Here is a 20,273-nt window from a genome sequence, read left to right on the forward strand (position 1 = left end):
TTTGTTTTTAACTACGTGACATTGTTTTCTTTCTCCATAAAGCACTTATTAGCAGACGGAGAATGGAGTTTCTGAGTGGACCGCTGGTGAAATTCTCTCCATCCGATGACCACAAATCCCTTGTTTCCGATTTTAAACCGAGAAGCGGCCTTTGAGGGTGCAATAAATCATTTTCCTCCAGCTGAACTTGAGGAGAGCTGCAGGAAGTTGTCATGAGAGAATCCCTGGGGAATGTTTCTAGCGTCTGTATAGCTGGAAGCTATATGGCAGCAGCTGTTTGGCTTCAGAAGAAATTTCAGCTGTTATTTATTTATGGCAAAACGTGAATGGAAACATAACAGGGCGGAAGGTGACAATAAGGGAGTAGAAAAGAAGTGACACCTGATTAGTGGGGGGGGCGACATCAGATGGTGCAGTGTTTTCAGCATGTGACGTGACCTCCCCTCTGTTTTGGAGACTCTGGTGTTGGAAGATGCTTCTGATTGATGTACGCTGCCACCATATTGGGTAGGGCAAAGCAATGAGGGACCCTTGATCCGATACCAAAGTAGAACTTCCCTTGTTTAGAAATTGTAGAATCCCCATTGTGCGGAAAGAGGCCATTTGGCCAATCGAATCCGCACCGTCCCTCCCAAAAGCATTGTACCTTGTGATCCTGCCTTTCCCATTGCTGATCTTCCCTCCTCGCTTTCTTAGCCATGTGGGGCAATGTAACATGGCCAGTCAACCTAGCCTGCACATCATTAGACTGAGAGAGGAAACTGGAGCACACCCACGCAAACGCGGGGAGAATGTGCAAACTCCACACAAACAGTGGCCCAAGGGTGAAATGAAGCCAGTTCCCTGGTGCTTAGAGGTAGCAGTGCTAACCACTGAGCCACTGTGCTGCTTGGTGTATACCAGATCGTGCACACAGAGGCTTAAGGTCTGTTCAGGTTTCAGTTGCAACATGAATTTGCCCTGGAGAAAGGACAAGTTACTTAACACAATTGCCATCCCAAACACTACCAGACCCTCATTACCCCACCAATCTGAACCTATTGACACTAACTATGCTCATTGCCCTCAGTTTAATGATGACTGAGGCCCTGCTGTCTAGGCTCCTCAACAACCTTATTTATGCTCTGGTTCATCTCGCACAGTGGGAATGGGCCCCAAGAAGAGGATGTTCCTGAATTTCTCCATTGACGTTGCTTGGATATGTTAGACCATGTGCTCACCAGCAAAATTGAGGGGCTTTGCCAACACTGGAGGTTGGTAGAGCCAAGCTGGTGGCCTTGTGGGAATTAGAAGCCTGTAGTCAAATACAAGTTTTTGTTTTACAAGGAACATAGTTTTTGTGGGCTATCCAATCGATTGAAATCCCACCTCTAAATGCGAAAAGTCCTTCACAGCTCGGGATGGCTGTTGCTTTCTTCATGGGAATACCTCAATCAGAGTCAAAAAGTCAGTAGTACAAATTATTGTGACTGTAGGAAATATGGTTTTGTTGTGTTAGACCTGATGGCACACAGCTTTGCGTGTGCACTCTTGACCCTCTCCTAACACACCCAATCTCTAGCAGTGATGTTTTTTTTCTCTTTGAACACATTTGATTTTTCTAAAATATTAGAGATGGGGCACCGAGCTGTAGAACTGGGTGATGGTGAGGGTGTGTTTTGGTATGGGTAGGTTATGCCCCTTTAATAGCTGGCACATCAGGTAACCAATTGAAGAGCGTTTGAAGGAAGAGAGTTGTAATCATGTATTGATACCTCAAAGTCAGACCGCATGGAAACAGGCCCTTTGGTCCAACTCGTCCATGCAGACCAGATATCTTTAAATCAATCTAGTCCCATTTGCCAGCATTTGGTCCATATTGTTCTAAACCTGTCATGTATCCATCTGAATGCCTTTAAATATTGTAATTCTATCCACCACCTCCACTTCCTCTGGCAGTTCATTCGATACATGTACCAGCCTCTGCGTGAAAAAGTTGTCCCTCAGATCCCTTTTAAATCTTCCCCCTCTCACCTTAAACCTGTGCCCTCTAGTTTTGGACTCTCCCAACGTAGGAAAAAGACTGATCATAGAATCCCTGCAGTGCAGAAAGAGACCATTCGGCCCATTGGGTCTGCATCAAAGAGCATCCCACCCAGACCCTGCACATCACCCTAATCCCAGGCTATTCACCCTATCCATGCCCCTCATGATTTATAAACCTCCATAATGTCACCCCTCGGCCTCCAGGGAAAACAGCCCCAGCTTATCCAGCCTCTCTCTGTAGCTCAAATCCTCCAATCCTGGCAATGTCCTTCTAAATCTTTTCTGCACCCTTTCAAGTTTCACAACATCTTTACTATAGCTACCTGGCTAATGCACAAAATATCTTTGTGACCAACATCTTAGTGCTTCAACCACTGAAGACAAACTCTGCCTCCAAACCACTTATTCCAAACAGGGGAGAATATTCCAAAACTTAAAGATTCAGATGGGGCCAAATTGGCTTCATAATAATCTCCTTGGGTCACCCTAACTGACAGCACAATTTGCAACTACTGAAGCTGGTCTTAAAACAGAATATGCCCTAGCAGAGCTGTCAAGCCAGTACTTTTAAGAGGAAGGATTTTTTTTTTAACAAACAAATTAGTTTGCCAACTGCTCAGTTTTTCAGTGATTGATTTTCCCCCTTTTCAGCCTCTGTTTTTCCTGTTCAGACTTGCGTTTGTCCCTCTAAGGCTTTAACATCCAGATGGTGGACCAGTTATAGGAGGCAGGTATCTGGAAGTAGGTTATTACAATGAAAGCTCACTGATGATAGAGACAGGTAAAAATAACGAATAACGGATATCAGAGAAGATACATTACAGTCACCAGCTGTAAATAATGTTTTGCCTGGAGAATAGATTTGTCTTTAACAGGATTTTTTTTCACTGGAGTTTATTTCTGTTTATTGAACTTGGACAAAAATGGTTTGACAAAATGCACAGCCTAAGATTGTAGTAGATTGATATTGTGCTCAAATGTGTTTTTTTTTGGGTTTCAAGGGAAGTTTGCAAAATGTGAGTCAAAGTTATTCCTGCACTGGGAAAAAGTTATATTTAGTCTTTAATAAACCACATGGCAGATGAGAGAGTACGTTACGCTTATTTTTCCTGTTTGCAAAGTTGGCTTGGTTTAGCTTTTGTTGAAGTAATCATATTTCACAGCCGTGTAACGTGTTGTGAATGAAGGATGGTGAAAATAAATAAACTCATCAGAATTTAAGTTGTAAATTACTAGGTAAAATGAGTATTTAGGAAAGTCGGTGAGAAGTTTCTGTGTAACCCCACACAAAGTTCAGAATCCCCATTTGAGAAACAAATACAAATAATTAAACTTCAGAAGTGGAAAGCTGAAGCAAGAGGCGAAGATGCTGGAAATAGAGCAGGTCATTGAAAACTAAATTTCGTGTGTCTTTTTTACAATCCCTGTGAGACCAGTAATCCAAAAAAGATGGATTTTCCAGTGACTGAAGCAAAGAATCACTTGACAACATGTGATTGGTTTCTGCTGTAACTATCGGATATATTATAAACTGCAGCAAACTGTTAGACACCAACCAAAAACGTCACAGTGTATTTATATATTATGCCACACTGTCAGCAAATTGTGGTCTTCATGTTTAAAGTTCCAAGTTCCTCCTGCCGATGGCAGGATCTACCCTTCCTGCCTCCGAGAGTGAGAGTCGTCCTGTGTTTGTTTTAAACAGAATCCACTTCGATTAGTCCTCTGAGCTACAAGAAATGGCCTTCTACTCTATGGCAGCTCCTTGGTCTTACCTCTCCACCAGATTTGTTTCTTTTTGAAAGTGGAATCCGTCTTCACCAGCACTCAGTTGTTGAGACCAAAGCAGTCCCTCTTTCTATTCTCTGTTATAGAGTCGTAGAGATGTGCAGCACAAAAGTAGGTCCTTTGGTCCAACTCGTCCATGCCAACCAGATATTCTAAGTTGATCACTGAAGCCCTACAGTGTGGAAGCAGGCCATTTCAGCCCATCAAGTCCACAACGCCCTTCTGAAGAGCATTGCACCCAGACCCACCTCCCTACTCTAACCCCATAACCCCGCACATCCCATGGCTAATGCACCTGGCCTGCACATACCTGGATACTATGGGGCAATTTAGCGTAGTCAATCCAATCAGTCTGCACATCTTTGGATTGTGGGAGGAAACTGGAGCACCCAGAGGAAACCCACGCAGACATGGGGCGAATGTGCAAACTCCACACAGACCGTGAGGCTGGAATCAAACCAGGGTCCCTGTCGCTTTGAGTTAGCAGTGCTAACCACTGAGCTAGGTGAAAGTGGGTACTCCAGATGCTGGAGATTAGAGTCAAGGTTAGAGTAGTGCTAGAAAAGCACAGTAAGTCAGGCAGCATCCGAGGAGCAGGAAAATCGATGTTTCGGGCCAAAGCCCTTAATCAGGAATACCCACTGAACTACAGTGCCAATCTAGTCCCATTTTCCAGCACTTGGCCCATATCCCCCTAAAATCCTTCCTATTCATATACCTATCCAGATACCCTTTAAATGTTGTAATTGTACCAGCCTCCACCACTTCCTCTGGCAGCTCACTCCATATACGCACCACCCTCTGTGTGAAAAAGGTGCCCCTTGGGTTCCTTTTAAATATTTCCCCTCTCGCATTAAACCTGTGTCCTCTGGTTTTGGACATCTCCACCATAGGAAGAAAGACCTTGTCTATTTAACTTATCCATGCCCCTCATGATTTTATAAACCTCTATAAGGTCGCCCCTCAGCCTCTGATGCTCCAGAGAACATAGTCCCAGCCTATCCAGCCTCTCCCTGGAGCCAGTAACATCCTTGTAAATCTTTTCAGAACCCTTTCAAGTTGCACAACATCCTCTCCATAGCAGGAAGACCAGAATTGGATGCAGTAATCCAAAAGCGGCCTAACTGCTTGTAGGTCATTTTCCCTGAATCTCTGTCTGACAGAGCTCTGAGACTCTGTGACAAAGGTCAGCTCTTCTTCCGTTCTGTGAAGTTAAAAAATCACACAACACCAGGTTATAGTCCAACAGGTTTATTTGTAAGACCTAGCTACCTCCATCAGGTAGCTATGGAGCAGGATCATAAGACACAGAATTTATAGTAAAAGATCTGCGTCCTGCAACTGAAATGATATTGAACAAACCTAGCTTGCTGTTCAGTCCTTCATCTTTCAGAATGGGTTGCAGGTTTTGGTTCATTAATATGTAAATCCCAGAACAACTTTCCAGTCACATTCCCACAATAACTTAAGGCAATAACCATCATTTCTCTGAAGGTATTAACACATCCATCTTACTGTCAATAAGTTCTCTTTCTACCTCTATAACTGGTGGATCTCTCAAGTTTGTCTCTAGGCAGTTTAGTATGGGGGTCATGTAAGTTTGTTTGTCAATAGATTTCTTTGGAGTTCACATCCTCCTCTCCAAACCACTCAATTTTCTGATGAAGGGCTTTTGCCCGAAACATGGATTTTCCTGCCCCTCGGACGCTGCCTGACCTGCTGTGCTTTTCCAGCACCACACTAAGCTTAACTCTGATCTCCGGCATCTGCAGTCCTCACTTTCGCCGACTCAATTTTACCACCAGTTACAGGAGACAGTTCAAAACATAAATCATATACAGTTGGTAATGAAGTGCAGTTCGTTCTTATTCCACCGAAGTTTAGATTTGTTGCTGGAAAATGACGTAGGCGCTTTGATACTAACTCAGGGCATTCTCACTTCATGTCAGAGTCGAGTTCCTGAAAATGGCGACTAAGTGAAATACCTTGAAATGAAGACGTTTTCACTTAATTGGGGGAGATGGAGAGATGTAGATGGAGCTGCTGTGTTCCCATGTGTCCAAGGCCCTGCAGGATAGGTGGAGGGCTGAGCTGGTAGTGCAATACTGTCTGTCTCAGGTGTGGCTGATGCTTTAAACATTATTGTGCCCGGGCAGTTTCTGAGGATAGTGCCTGAGGCTGTAGCTTCTCAGTAGGGGAGGGAAGTGGGTGGATGTGATGAAAGTAATGAACTAGGCAATGCTAATGATGTCATTGACATGATCTTTTAGAAGACATTTTGCCAAAACTCCCCTTATTGATTGGTCGCTAATCTCTGGTCAGTCTGGGGTCTCGTGGGTGGGCACCCACTGGTGCCCTTCCTGATGAAGGGCTTTTGCCCGAAATGTCGATTTTGCTGCTCGTCGGATGCTGCCTGAATTGCTGTGCTCTTCCAGCACCACTGATCCAGAATCTGGTTTCCAGCATCTGCAGTCATTGTTTTAACCCACTGGTGTAGACAGCACAGTGCCATGTGGGCGGTACGGTGGTTAGCACTGCTGCCTCACAGCACCAGAGACTGGGTACAATTTCCGCCTCAGGCGGAAACTCTGTGTGGAGTTTGCACATTCTCCCCGTGTCTGTGTGGGTTTCCTCCAGGTGCTCCAGTTTCCTCCCACAGTCCAAAGATGTGCAGGTAGGTGAATTGACCATGCTAAAATTGCCCGTAGTGTTAGTTGAAGGGGTAAATGTAGGGGAATGGGTCTGGGTGCGTTGCGCTTAGGCGGGTCGGTGTGGATTTGTTGGGCCGAAGGGCCTGTTTCCACACTGTAATAATCTAATCTAAGTAATCTAATCTAATCTAAAGTGGAACAATATGGGAAGAGGTCACAGGTGTCTCCTTCCGAACTTGAAACGCTAACTGTGTTTCTCGCTGCATAGATTTTGCCAGACCCGTTGAGTTTCTCCAGCATCTTTTTGTTTGGTTTATTTTGAGACTTGGTGACCTGGGGGTTTTGAAATGGAGTCCAGGGGATTGAGTTTCTTGGCATGATGTGGTTTTTTTCTTGTCCTGGTGACTTCTTTGAACGCGGGCTGCCAGGTGAGCCTGAGCAGTCAGAGGTGGGAATGGTATCTGCTGCTGGTTAAGAGGGAACGGAGTGTGATCTGTGAGGAGAAGATGATGGAGACCCTTGCACAAAGGAACATGGTGTGAGTCAGACTGCGGCTTGGATCAAATAAATCACCTGACCCTATCTGACTCTGCTGCCTTCCAATAGGTGTCCTCCCACATGCCCGATCAGAAGCAACATTGGGTTTTGGACTCCGTTTGAGAGTGATGTCAGAGGGACTGATTGACTGGCAGGTCTTATTCTGACCACCCTGTTTCTCCTGATGCTGATGGGCAAGTTCAAATTGGAAAGGTTGGCTGAGATCACAATGAACTATGGTACCCCAAGACATCTGGCTCATCTCCAGCTTTAAGTATGGAATGGAAATCCACCTGCAGTCCTCAAAGGGTTAACAAACATTGTGTTAACAACGTCTCTTGAGACCCCTGTAGTCTTCCCATGACCGAAAATTCTTAATTTTGTTTGATGCTGTGTTCTCTCAAGGCTGTGGTGACCATGTTTATATAAACTCTGTGGTATTTGGCTACTGTACCTTTTTGATTCTCAAGGGAGGTGTGGGTGGAAAATTGCAGTCTGTTAGCCAAATATAGTATTTATGTTTCCAACCGAGTGGAACACTGACCCATTAGCCAGGGTATTGTCAATAACTCCACATGAATTCTGAATGGTCAAATGCAAAAGCTGCTAAAATATTTTCAAATAAATTGTAATTGAGCACTCTCAACCTTGGCTACCACTGCATCATGACTACAGTGTGCACGAGCTCCCAGATGGAGGTGCATTTCTTTAGCACCGAAGAGGACAAGGGAAGCAAGCCCGTGGGAACTCTTTCTCCCCATGCCACTGCCTACCCTGATCTGGAACTATATTGCTGTTTCCTTCATTGTTGCTGTGTGAGAAGCAGGAGCATTGCACCTCAAAGCACTGTCATAGTATCTTGCCTGCGCAGACTGCAATGGTGTAAGCCAGGAGGCTTAACAGCACCTCCTGGAGAGTGATGGCTTTAGTGGTATTATCACTGGACTGTGAATCCAAAGACCCAGACAGTGGTCCCAAGGAAACCTTTCGTAATCTGGAAATGGCGTAAAATGAAGGTGCATTATTTAAATGGGAAAATACTGGTGTTTTTTTGTACAAGTGAAAACAGGTACTAATGTAGATTCGCGAAAACAGGTACTAATGTAGATCTTTTGTTAAAGCGAAACTGTGTCGTGTGAACATTTAAAAAGCGGGGGATACCTGTATCAGGAAATAAGAGTAGAATGATTGTTGGAAAACCAGTTGGGTTCACCAGTGCCCTTTTAGTGAAGGAAGCTGCCATCCTCACCTGGTCTGGCCTATATATGACTCCAGACCCAGAGCAATATGATTGACACTGCTTTTATTCCTGATGAAGGGCTTTTGCCCGAAACGTCGATTTTACTGCTAAACCTCGGATGCTGCCTGAACTGCTGTGCTCTTCCAGCACCACTAATCCAGAATCTGGTTTCCTGCATCTGCAGTCATTGTTTTTACCTGATTGACACTGCTTGTCTAGTCAGTGACACCCTCATCCAATGAATAATGTTTTTAAAAAAATTTTAGCCACGGACAACAGATGCTGACATTGCTGTGACATCTATATCCTGTGAATCAATTTGTAAAATGGCTCGATGATAAGAAAAAGAAACTAAACATCGGGGAAGAGAAATCGCTGCAGTTTTCAAATTAAAGCTAAATTGGAAAAGGCTCTGTCACTGCGTTGAGTAAATAAAAGCATACCACAGTGATGTACTGATGGGAGTTCATACATACAAGCAGATTTTGTTCAGTTCTGTTCAGAATTTTGACCCATTAAGAAATTGTGTCTTCAAGAAGCATGGCTAGGCTATTAGTGAGAATTTTCAACACCACAGAATTTCTGTTCTGTGCTGTGCTGTACGGTCAATCTCCTGCCATAACTTAGGCTGAAGTTCAGTGGTGTTTCTGGAGGAATGATATAAATAGTTGTATTTTGTGATTTTCTTTTGGTGGGGTGTGCGGGGGTGGGGGGGGGAATCCACTGAGTTTAAGGTCATCGAGTGGGAGGGCATCTTGTGGAATTTCTAAGAGTTAGCCTCCAGTGGATAATAAAAAGAACAGCTAGTGCAACGATCATCAACTGCTCCCAGATGAGAATTTCTTGTCAGATGCTGTCAGTGAGACACTAATAAACCCTTTCTCTTGGATGTGCATGAAATACATAATGACATTAGAAATCGGGATGGGATGAGGTAATTGAGCCCCTCAAGCCTGCCCGACCATTCAATAAGACCCTGATCAACTGCAAGCCTCCATTTACCTTTTCTGCCAGCTTCTCCAAACACTCAACTCCCTGATATTTCTAGAATCTATCCCCCTCCTTCAAATGTTTTGTGATCGTGCCTCCACTACTCTTTCTGGGATAGAGAATTCCAGACCTTCATAGTCGTACAGCACGGAAAGAAACCCTTCAGTCCAACTCATCCGTGCTGACCAAGTTTCCCAATCTAAACTCATCCCACTTGCCTGCATTTGACCCACATCCCTCTGAACTTTTCCTGTCCACGTTCCTGTCCAGATGTCTTTAAAATGTTGTAATTCCATCCACCTCCACCATTTACTCTGGCAGTTCATTCCATAGACACACCACCCTCTGTATGAAATGTTGCCTTTCAGGTCCCTTTTAAATCTTTCCCCGCTCACCTTAAACTTACGTCCTCTCGGTTTTAGCTCCCCTTCCCTGGGAGATGACCTTGACTATTCCCCTCCTGATTTGCCTCTCATGGTTTCTTTTTAAAACTCTTACGCTCCAGGGAAAAAAAAAGTTGCAGCCTCATCTTATAACTCAAACCCTCCAGTCCCAGCAACGTCCTAGTAAATTTTTCTTGCATCCTTTCCAGTTTAATAACATTCTTCTTGCAGCAGGATGACCAGTGTTCTGCGCAGTATTCTAAAAAGTGGCCTCGCTAATGTCCAACACAACCGTAACATGATGTCCCAATTCCTGTACTCTATGCTATGACCAAAGAAGGCAAGCATGACCAAACCCATTATCCTTTGGGAAAAGTTCCAGTTTTAAATGAGTACCCCTCCCCAGGCCCATGGATCCATGACCCCCAGTTCAAGATTCCATCCACCCTCAACCTGCCCAGTGGAAATACCCTCTTGACATCTGCCCTGCCACATCCTCTCAGAATCTGGGATGTTTCAATATGATCACCCCTCACTAATGAATAAAAGGCCTATCCTGTTGTTCCAGTCTTGATAAGACAATACCTTATTACCGGGAAGCAGCCAAGTAAATCTCTTTTGAACAGACTCCAATATGAGGTGTACCTTTTTTTTAATACAGGAACCAGGCGGGTGGCAAGGTGGCTCAGTGGTTAGCACTGCTGCCTCACAGCATCAGGGTCCCAGGTTCGATTCCAGCCTCGGGCGACTATCTATGTGGAGTTTGCACATTCTCCCCGTGTCTGTGTGGGTTTCCTCCCACAGTCCAAAGATGTGCAGGTCAGGTGAATTGGCCATGTTAAATTGCCCATAGTGTTAGGTGCATTAGTCAGAGGGAAATGGGACTGGGTGGGTTACTCTTTGGAGGGTCGGTGTGGGCTTGTTGGGCCGAAGGGCCTGTTTCCACACTGTAGGGAATCTAATCTAATCAAACCTGTCGACAGTACTCCAGGTGCAGCCTCCCCAACAACCCTGTACAGTTGTAACATGACCTGTCAAATCTCTCTCTGGTCATTTTGATATTTCTTGCCAGTTTGCTTTCATAGTCAGTTTTCTTCCCCTTTTTATTCTGGGGAAACATTTGTCTGGAGCGTTACAACACTGTAGAATGTACAATCTGCTATAAGTCTATAAATATTATGCCGTTCTGTATAATTGTTGACATTTTGTGATTATGCTGGAAAATTACTATGAATCTGAATTGTTCCAAACTGATTTTGGTTCATTTCTGTTTATCGAGACACCCAGATTTAACTTGCAGTTCACTGGGAACTTAAAAACGAGCCATATCCCACTGGCACAGCCGTTCTGGGCCCTGTCCAACCTTCCATTGACTGGCCAACTTTCCACCCCCGCCGAAGTTTAAAATGATTGACACTGAGTGAACGCTCACCCAGCTGCTCCTGATTATCAGCTGTGGCTTTTCCTTCTTTTGATTTAAATTGTCACCCGTTTGATTCCGCATAGCTGTCCACCCCCCCCCCCCCCCCCCCCCCCCCATTCCTCTTGCCTTAAGGCAAATGTAAATGAGGTGTGGGGATTAAATTAAGCTGGGTCTGATTTCCAGCAGTCTACAGGGGCACATGTTCCATTGCTGCCTTATCCTACCTCAAGCTAACATCAGGGCTTTGAGTTTTTTGACCATGAATGAGAGGGAAACAGGAGCGGCTCAGTGGCTCTGGTTCGATTCCACCCTCGGGTGATTGTCTGTCTGTATGGAGTTTCCACGTTCTGCCCGTGTCTGCGTGGGTTTGCTCCGGGTGCTCCAGTTTCCTCCCATAGTCCACAGATGTGCAGGTTTGGTGGTTTGGTCATGCTAACTTGCCCATAGTGTGCAGGGATGTGTAGGTTAGGTGTTAGGTGTTACAGGGAAAGAGTGGTCTGGGTGGGATGCTCATGGGAAGGTCAGTATGAACCCGATGGGCTGAATGTAAGGATTCTATGAAAATGTTTCAAGATTAGTTTAGGATATGTGGTCGGCATGGACTAGTTAGACCGAAGTGTCTGCTTCCATGTTGTACATCTCTATGACTCTATATAAAAGGTATTCGGAAGTAGTGGGAAAGTGACTCAGAGGTAAGGAAATGGTCAAATCACTACTGAAATGTTAGAGGTGCAGGCATTACCAAAGGCAGGAAATGGTGGTTGAGAGGGTAGTTATCAATGATTTGGGGAGAAGTCTTCTTTATAAACAAGCCAACTCTGGAAGTGGAAAGGACCAGTATCCATTAGTGTTTCAAAAATTGACTGGTGAAGCGTACAAAGATCCTGAAGGGATTTCACAAGCTGGAGCCTGAAAAGATGCTTTTCTTTCTGAGAAAGACACAACCTGGTGAGAGTTTGCAGACAAATGGTCGATCTAAGACACGTGCGGTTTTTCTGTGAATCTGTGGAACTCTTTCTTCCCCAGCCAATGAGAGGGCGGGATCATGATCTATTCCCAAGGCAGAGATAGGAGCAAATTACTGCAGATGCTGGAATCTGTACTGAAAACAATGATTGCTGGAGATCGCAGTAGATTAGACAGCATCCATGGAGAGAAAGTAAGCTGATGTTTTGAGTCTAGATGACTCTTCATCAGAGCTCTATTCCCAAGACAGAGATTGTAGGTTCAAGACTAGCCAAGGATTATTGGGGATCATGAAACTGGAGTTAAGGTCGCGATGTGATCTGTTAGAATAAGGAAAATCACAGTGCAGGAACAGGCCCTTCGGCCCTCCAAGCCTGTGCTGATCCAGATCCTCTATATAAACCTGTCACCTTTTTAAGGTTCTATATCCCTCTGCTCCCAAACTATTGTTACTTAGTATTGTTAATATTTATAGCAGAGTTGAAGGGCCGAATAGTCTGTCCCTGCTCTGATTCACATTTCCACACGTTGGAAGGGATGGAGTTGAGGGGAGTTGATACATTCAGTCGTGGTTCAGAGTTGAGCTTGTGCAATATGATCCATTCCTGCATGATTTTTCCTCTTAATTTAAGTTATTCAAAGCATGTGATGTGTAAGACTATACCTCTTTAAGCGAGACTTAATTCAAATTATTGGATAATTAGATTTCATTTAGCACCACAAATCTCCTGTGGAGTTTCAGTTCAATTGCTTAATTGGAATTACTGCATAATTCAAACTGCTTCGTGACAGAAATGGTTTTTACATCAAGTAGAGCAGATTCAAACGAGGCTCTGTAAAAGGCATTTGGATGGGTAAGTGAATAGGAAGAGTTTGGAGGGATATGGGCTGGGTGCTGGCAGGTGGGACTAGATTGAGTTGGGATATCTGGTCGGCATGGACGGGTTGACTGAAGGGTTTGTTTCCATGCTGTACATCTCTATGACTCTCTTCCGGATTCAAGGCCCACCTACTCCAGATGTGGGGAATAACATCTCTGAACAGGCTGATTAGGAACACTGGTCACAATATGAAATTCTGTTTTGTCTCCCTGACTCCTTTTGTAGTTTTGCTCTCTTCCCTTGTCCTTCAGAACCCTCACTCTCGTTCATATATCATCCCCCATCATGAACCCATCTTGCACTGTCCTCATTTATCCCTTTTCACATACTCACCTTTACATTCTCCACCCTTCCACTCATCCCACTTCCCTTCACACTTTCACTTGCCCCCCTCCACCCTATTCCCCTCTTGCTGTCCCTCTGTTTGTTTCCCTCGGTTTCATTCTCTTTCTGTTTCTCTCTTCCCCCTCTCTCCCCCCGCACTGTGGCAGACCGTTGCATGTGGAGCTGTAACCTGAATGAATCTATGGCCTCACCAGGAAACATGCGACACATTGATGAAATGCAAAGTGTAGTAGAGGAGAAGTTAAAATTCGCACAATACCAGGTTATAGTCCGACAGGTTTACTTGGGACTACTAGCTTTCCGAGTGCTGCTCCTTCATCGGATGGCTGTGGAGCAGACCATAAGTCACAGAATTTATAACAAAAGGTGTCAGTGTTATGCAACTGAAACGATATCTTGAACAAACCTAGATTGCAATCTTGTGGATTTCAGAGGTGAATGATACATTTGAGGAGAGTGAAGCGGAATTCCGTGTCAGTCTGTCAAAGTTGACTTTCTGAAGAGTAGATTACTGACGGCAGTTTTGAAGGAGATTGGGACAGGAACCAAGAGGACAGAACATGATCAGCTTGTGTGCAAATCAAGACCAGAGGTTTGGTCAGCAGTTTAGTTGGAATAAGGTCTCATGGCCAAGTTGTGCTCTGAGAACATTAAAAAACGAGGGGTGTACACTGTCAGTGTGGAATCCACGAAAGCTGAAGAAGTCGTTTGATTTGGGCTTGAGGGGGAGGGAAGTGACAGAGATCATTGGTTACATCAACAGGAAAGCTAAGCTGTGATTGGCTGCCTAGGTGTGGTTGCAGGCATGCATGGTGACTGGGATTGCAAGCCAATCAGCTCATTGAGTGCTAATAATTCAAAGGTCATCAGCAAGCTTCTTGGCCTATTGCAGGGCTTGGCTTTGGAACCCCATTCCTGCGAAGATCTACTGGCCAATCCAAGGTTGGCAGCTTTGGTCTCCTGAAGACAGTTGGTTGAGACCCAGTCTTCAGTGGGTGCACCCAGCAAGAGTGATATTCTTTTGCCTCTTGGGTGCATGGGGGAGGATGCATTCTTCAGTGGAAGGGCAGTTGGGGAAAGTGAAAGAGGGTGGGGTAGGGTGCCTATCAGAGTCCACCCTTCTTCCTCCTGTCGGTACCTCCGGTTTGAGGCAAATGCAGCCCCTAGCCCCCAAAGACCCAGTGGAAAAGTCACCCTCCCCACCACTTCCCTCAGATGATTGGGCTGGTGGTGAGGGAAGCCTTAATTTAATCCAAAAGGTGACCTTAGCGAGTCAAGAGACTCCAATGGGCCTTGCTCAGCACTTAATTGACGAAGCGAGGTTGAGTTCTCGCCAGGCTCAAGTCGCTCAAGTGCTGCCCATTTCACCAACCCTGGGGAGGGCAAAATTCCTAATGTTGAGTCCTTGTTCCCTTTGAAATCTTTAGCCCTCATGTACTTGTCAATAAGGGGGAACTATAATCATGATGGCATGTGATGAAGAAAATGTCTCCCTTTTCTCTCCAACAGACTCCAGCTTTAAACCGGGAAGATGTCTGACGAACGCCGCGATAGTACGAGCAGCTTACAGAGGAAGAAACCACCTTGGCTCAAGTTGGACATCCCCACCTATCAACCCCCAGTGGAGGAGCCCAGCTTCAATTCGGTACGAATGGATAAATTGTTTAATCTGCCTCTAGCTCTATAAATGAGTCAGTGGAACCAGAAGATCACAGGCTCCTTGGAAAATAACTGTCCAAGTGGTGTGGCAGAGCAAGGAAATTTTAGAGATACAGATTTGCGCAACTCTAGCTACAAAACTAGACATATTCAAGCAAAATATTGTGATTTATCTCTCGAGGGGTAAAATTCAAAAATGGGGAGGTTATTTTTAGATGTATATAGAACCTTGAATAGGCCAACCGCTCACAATTCTTGTTTCCATATACTTCAAGCAACATAGAGGTTTATAAAATCATGAGGGGCATGGATAGGGTAAATAGGCAGGGTCTCTTCCCTTGGGTGGGGGACTCCAGAACTAGAAGGCATAGGTTGAGGGTGAGAGAGGAAAGATATAAAAGACCTAAGGGACAACTTTTTCACACAAAGGGTGGTGTGTGTATGGAATGAGCTGCCAGAGGAAATGGTGGAGGCTGGTACAATTACAACTTTTAAAAGGCATCTGGGTGGGTATATGAATAGAAAGGGTTTGGAGGGATATGGGCCAAATGCTGGCAAATAGGACTAGATTAATTTAGGATATCTGGTCAGCATGCATGAATTGGACCAAAGAGTTTCCGTGCTGTACCGTCTCTGTGACTCTATAACTGTAAGATGGGGGAAAAGGGTTTGCAATGATGATACCAGAGCAAAGAGATTATAATTATTTGGGTTAGTCAATTGACCCACTGGTGCAGAAAGAGAATATTGAGGATTGACCCCTATCAAATGTCTTCAGGCTTATGGATAGGTTCAGAAGCAAAATATTGATGGTGCTGGAATTATACATTGGGTCCAACAGCATCTATCAAGAGGAAATGGAGTCAGTGCTTCTTTGATTCTGATGAAAAGCCACTGACTTGAACCATTGGTTCTGTACCTCGCCACAGATGCTGCATGACCTGCTGAGTATTTCCAGGCTTTTTTTTTGTTAAGAATGGGTTTGACAGGCTGAGCATTAGAGAAGGTATTGTCACTTATCGAGATTCCAAAATGAAGGCCGTAAAGTAGGAGGCAGGGATCACAGGAGGAACTCTGTGTGGTAAGCGTGTTTAATTTGCCAAAGTTGTCTAATTCAATCGGACAAATAAGGTGCAAGGGAAAAATCAGTTAAATACATGTGGGAGAAAGGAAGAGCTGGTGATGAGTTTGAAAAGAGGAACTCCATGTGGAACAAACCCTAGCAGGGGCCAGTTGACATAACTGGCCTGTTTCAGTTCTGAGCTATAATCGTGGGAAATGCTGGTGTGAAGTTATCCCATCCAGCACAAGATCTCTCCTCGTGCTTTCTGTGGAAATATATAATACATCTTTAAATTAAATTATCGGTGACAAATGGACATGCTGGGAGTTTAATGAAAAGTATTGTGGATGTAATAACGTTGTGGCTTTCCAGTTGCTGTTTGGAGACTCTGTGTGGTAAAGGGTTGAAACCTGTTACTAACTCCATCTTATGCCATGAACTTCTCTGAAGGCTGACTCAACGCATATTCATCCCTTTTATCTTTTATTGAATAGCAGCATGTGGTGTGGGAAGCTAAGAAGATTAAAACTTCAGTGTGATCAGGTGCAATTAAACGTTCTTTCTGTCCCACAGTAGTTCATAAACAACATTTTTCAAAGCTTCTTCTTAAAGCAGTCTCACCTCTAAAGAAATAATGAAGAGGGGAGTTGGAACAAACTATGCAGCCTCTTCATCCTGTTCCACCATGTGGTTTGATCATGTATGTCAAGGTCAATTACCCACCCTCCTTCAATTTTGCCATATCCCATCCTTATAACAAATCCCAACAGTTTGCTTGCAAATTTCAATTGGCCCAGCATTTTTTTGAGTGGGAGAATTCATGTCTGCAACACTTTGTTATTTTCTTTATTTGGAAAGTGATTTTAAATCACTTTAATTGTTTGAAATCACTTGGAAATTCCTGATTTTCAATCTTTAATTTTAAGATTGCTCCCCGCGCCACATGATGAGCTGCTCGGTATAGAGTCTATTTGGCCGTTTTGTGAATCTGCCTCCGTAAGATTGCCTTTCGGTTATCTAAACTCCTACAGAATATGAACCGACCCTTGGGATTTTACTCTGCTAACCTTCTATTGAGTCTGTCTCCAAACCCAATGAATTCTCATGGAGTATGTGGTTCCCCAAATGAATACAACACTCCAGAGGGGAGCTGGGGATCTCAAAACCACTGAAGCATAAGTTCTCCATTTCTTATTCTGACTCATTTAAGATGAAGGCTGACGTTCCTTAAGCTGTTTAAATTACTTTCTGTATTTGTGCACTAGCTTTCTGTGATCTGTCTATGCAGACATTGAAATCCCTTCACTGCTCAGTCGTTTCTAGTGCCTCTGCATTTAAAGCAAGTCTGATTTTTCAGTCTTGTGCTGAACATGGGATGACTTTACACTTCCTTGCATTGAACTCCATCTGCCACAGTTTAGCCCGCTCAGTTTAGTTAATCTCCTTTCTAACGCCACCTCCCATTCTTAGTTATGTACCTTGGTCTCATACCACAGAGCAAGCCCAGATCCTGGCGTATGTAAGTCAGATTACCTTTCCATTTTCATCATTTGGCAAGGATATATCCCAGGCCCATTGATTGTGACCACCTAGTCAAATGGGATGTGCACTACCATCATGTGAAGTGCTTTCTTTGTGAACTACTCTCCTCATCGGTGCAAAAGGGACATTTTTGTTAGTTCCTGTTTTTGGAGCTACAGGAGCTGTATCGGAAGGTGTTTGTTCTGCTTCTGCAGAAAGTTAAGAAGAGGAGTAGGCCATTCAGCCCCTCGAGCCTGTTCTTCCATTCAGTATGGTTTGGGGGTGACACTTCACCTCAGCACCAGGGGCCTGGGTTCAATTCCACCCTTGGGCAACTGTTTGTTTGGAGTTTGCACATTCTCCCCATGTCTGTGTGGGTTTCCTCTGGGTGCTCCAGTTTCTGCTCTCAGTCCAAAGATGTGCAGGTTAGCCATGCTGAATTGCCCGTAGTGTCCAAGGACATGCAGGCAAGTTGGATTAGCCATGGGAAATGCAAGATAGCAGGGATAGGGTAGGGGTGTGTGTCTGGGTGGGATGCTCTTTGGAGGGTCGGTGTAAAATCGATGGGCCGCATGGCCTCTTTCTGCACTGTAAGGATTCTATAAAGTTACCGAAATCACGGCTGATCTGTGGTCTTACTCCATATACCTGCCTTTGACCCATATCATGTAACACCTTCACTTTAGAAACATTTATCTATCTGAAATTTAAAATCAACAACTGATCCAGCCTCCCCTGCCAGCTGAGGAAGAGAGTTCCAACTTGTGACATCAAAATATCTCTCCATTTCAATGAGATCTGAAATAATGGGTATTTGGCAAAGCTTTGAGAGATAGGAGGAAAGTAGTTATAGAGTCATAGAGGTGTACAGTATAAAAACAGACCCTTCGGCCCAACCCGTCCATGCTGACCAGATGTCCCAACCCAATCTATCCTACCTGCCAGCACCCGGCCCATACCCCTCCAAACCCTTCCTATTCATATACTCATCCAAATGCCTCTTAGATGTTGCAATTGTACCAGCCTCCACCACTTCCTCTGGCAGCTCATTCCATACACGTACCACCCTCTGTGTGAAAAAGTTGCCCCTTAGGTCTTTTTTATATCTTTCCCCTCTCTCACCCTAAACCTATGCCCTCTAGTTCTGGACTCCCTGACCCCAGGGAAGAGGCTTTGCCTATTTACCTTATCCATGCCCCTCATAATTTTGTAAACCTCTAAGGTCACCCCTCAGCCTCCGCTCCAGGGAAAACTGTGTGTGTGTGTGTGTGTGTGTGTGTGTGTGTGACAAGATCTACCTTTTTAAAGGAAGTGATATGTTGAATTTTTTCCTCAGCCTCCCGTCCTCCCAAAAACCCCTCAACTATTGCAAAGATTACTTTATTATCCTGTCCAATTATTATGGTTTTTAGGGTATTTACTTCAATGTAAATATTCTTGTTCAATTAAGTGGCCACACAAAATATCGACGGTCTATTTAATTTCAAGTCAATTTCTCCTCAAATACCATGACATCTGAGTAGTCAGTTGAGGATGCACATGAGAAGGCTCTCTGCTGGTAAATTTTATTTAAAGCAAGGTTGCATGATTATTAAGGGATTCATGCTGTAAATAAATTTATGATGGTGATGTGTATACCAGCTGCATTAAGTTACCATAACTTCTTATAAGTTATTATAACTTTAATGGTGAATCTTCAGTTTGTGCATATTTGCACAGGAACAGCAGAATTGAATAGGTTCTTTGTCATGTAGGTTAAAAACAATGACTGCAGACGCTGGAAACCAGATTCCACACCCTTAACAATTTCTCCTTCGAATCCTCCCACTTCCTCCAGACCAAAGGGGTAGCCATGGGCACCCGTATGGGCCCCAGCTATGCCTGTCCCTTTGTTGGCTACGTAGAACAGTCGATCTTCCATAATTACACCAGCACTACTCCCCACCTCTTCCTCCGCTACATTGATGACTGCATTGGCGCCACCTCATGCTCCCACGAGGAGGTTGAGCAATTCATCAACTTCACCAACACATTCCACCCTGACCTTACATTTACCTGGACCATCTCTGACACTTCCCTTCCCTTCCTGGACCTCTCCATCTCCATTAATGATGACCGACTTGACACTGACTTTTTTACAAACCCACCTACTCCCACAGTTACCTGGATTACACCTCTTCCCACCCTACCTCTTGCAAAAATGCCATCCCATATTCCCATTCTTCCACCTCCACCGTACCTGCTCCCAGGAGGGCCAGTTCCACCACAGAACACACCAGATGGCGGCCTCCTTTAGAGACCGCAATTTCTCTTCCCACGTGGTTAAAGATGCCCTCCAACGCATCTCGTCCACATCCCGCACCTCCACCCTCAGACCCCACCCCTCCAACCATAACAAGGACAGAACGCCCCTGGTCCTCACCTTCCACCCTACCAACCTTCGCATAAACCAAATTATCCACCAACATTTCCGCCACCTCCGAAAAGACCCCACCACCAGGACTATATTTCCCTCCCCACCCCTTTCCACCTTCCACAAAGACCGTTCCCTCCATGACTACCTGGTCAGGTCCATGCCCCCCTACAACCCACCCTCCCATCCTGGCACCTTCCCCTGCCACTGCAGGAACTGTAAAACCTGAGCCCACACCTCCTCCCTCACCTCCATCCAAGGCCCTAAAGGAGCCTTCCATATCCATCAAAGTTTTACCTGCACATCCACCAATATAATTTATTGTAACCGTTGCTCCCGATGTGGTCTCTACATTAGGGAGACTGGACGCCTCCTAGCAGAGCGCTTT

General features: G+C 44.7%; 1 protein-coding gene across 6 annotated transcripts in view; it reads left to right on the plus strand.

Annotated features, from left to right (window-relative positions):
- The window catches only part of LOC122560494 (inactive rhomboid protein 1), a 365,137-nt gene that overhangs the window by 199,607 nt on the left and 145,257 nt on the right, over positions 1-20,273 (plus strand). For all 6 annotated transcript variants that reach the window (XM_043711146.2, XM_087998010.1, XM_043711147.2 and 3 more), the window contains one exon: positions 14,739-14,874. In XM_043711146.2, coding sequence (XP_043567081.1) covers positions 14,761-14,874 — 114 coding nt within the window. In that variant the 5' untranslated portion in view covers positions 14,739-14,760. The remainder of the gene's footprint in view (positions 1-14,738; positions 14,875-20,273) is intronic.

The sequence above is a fragment of the Chiloscyllium plagiosum genome, unplaced genomic scaffold, assembly GCF_037043375.1.
Source record: "Chiloscyllium plagiosum isolate Xiang-an unplaced genomic scaffold, Cpla_swu_hap1 HiC_scaffold_20, whole genome shotgun sequence".
Classification (NCBI taxonomy): Eukaryota; Metazoa; Chordata; class Chondrichthyes; order Orectolobiformes; family Hemiscylliidae; genus Chiloscyllium; species Chiloscyllium plagiosum.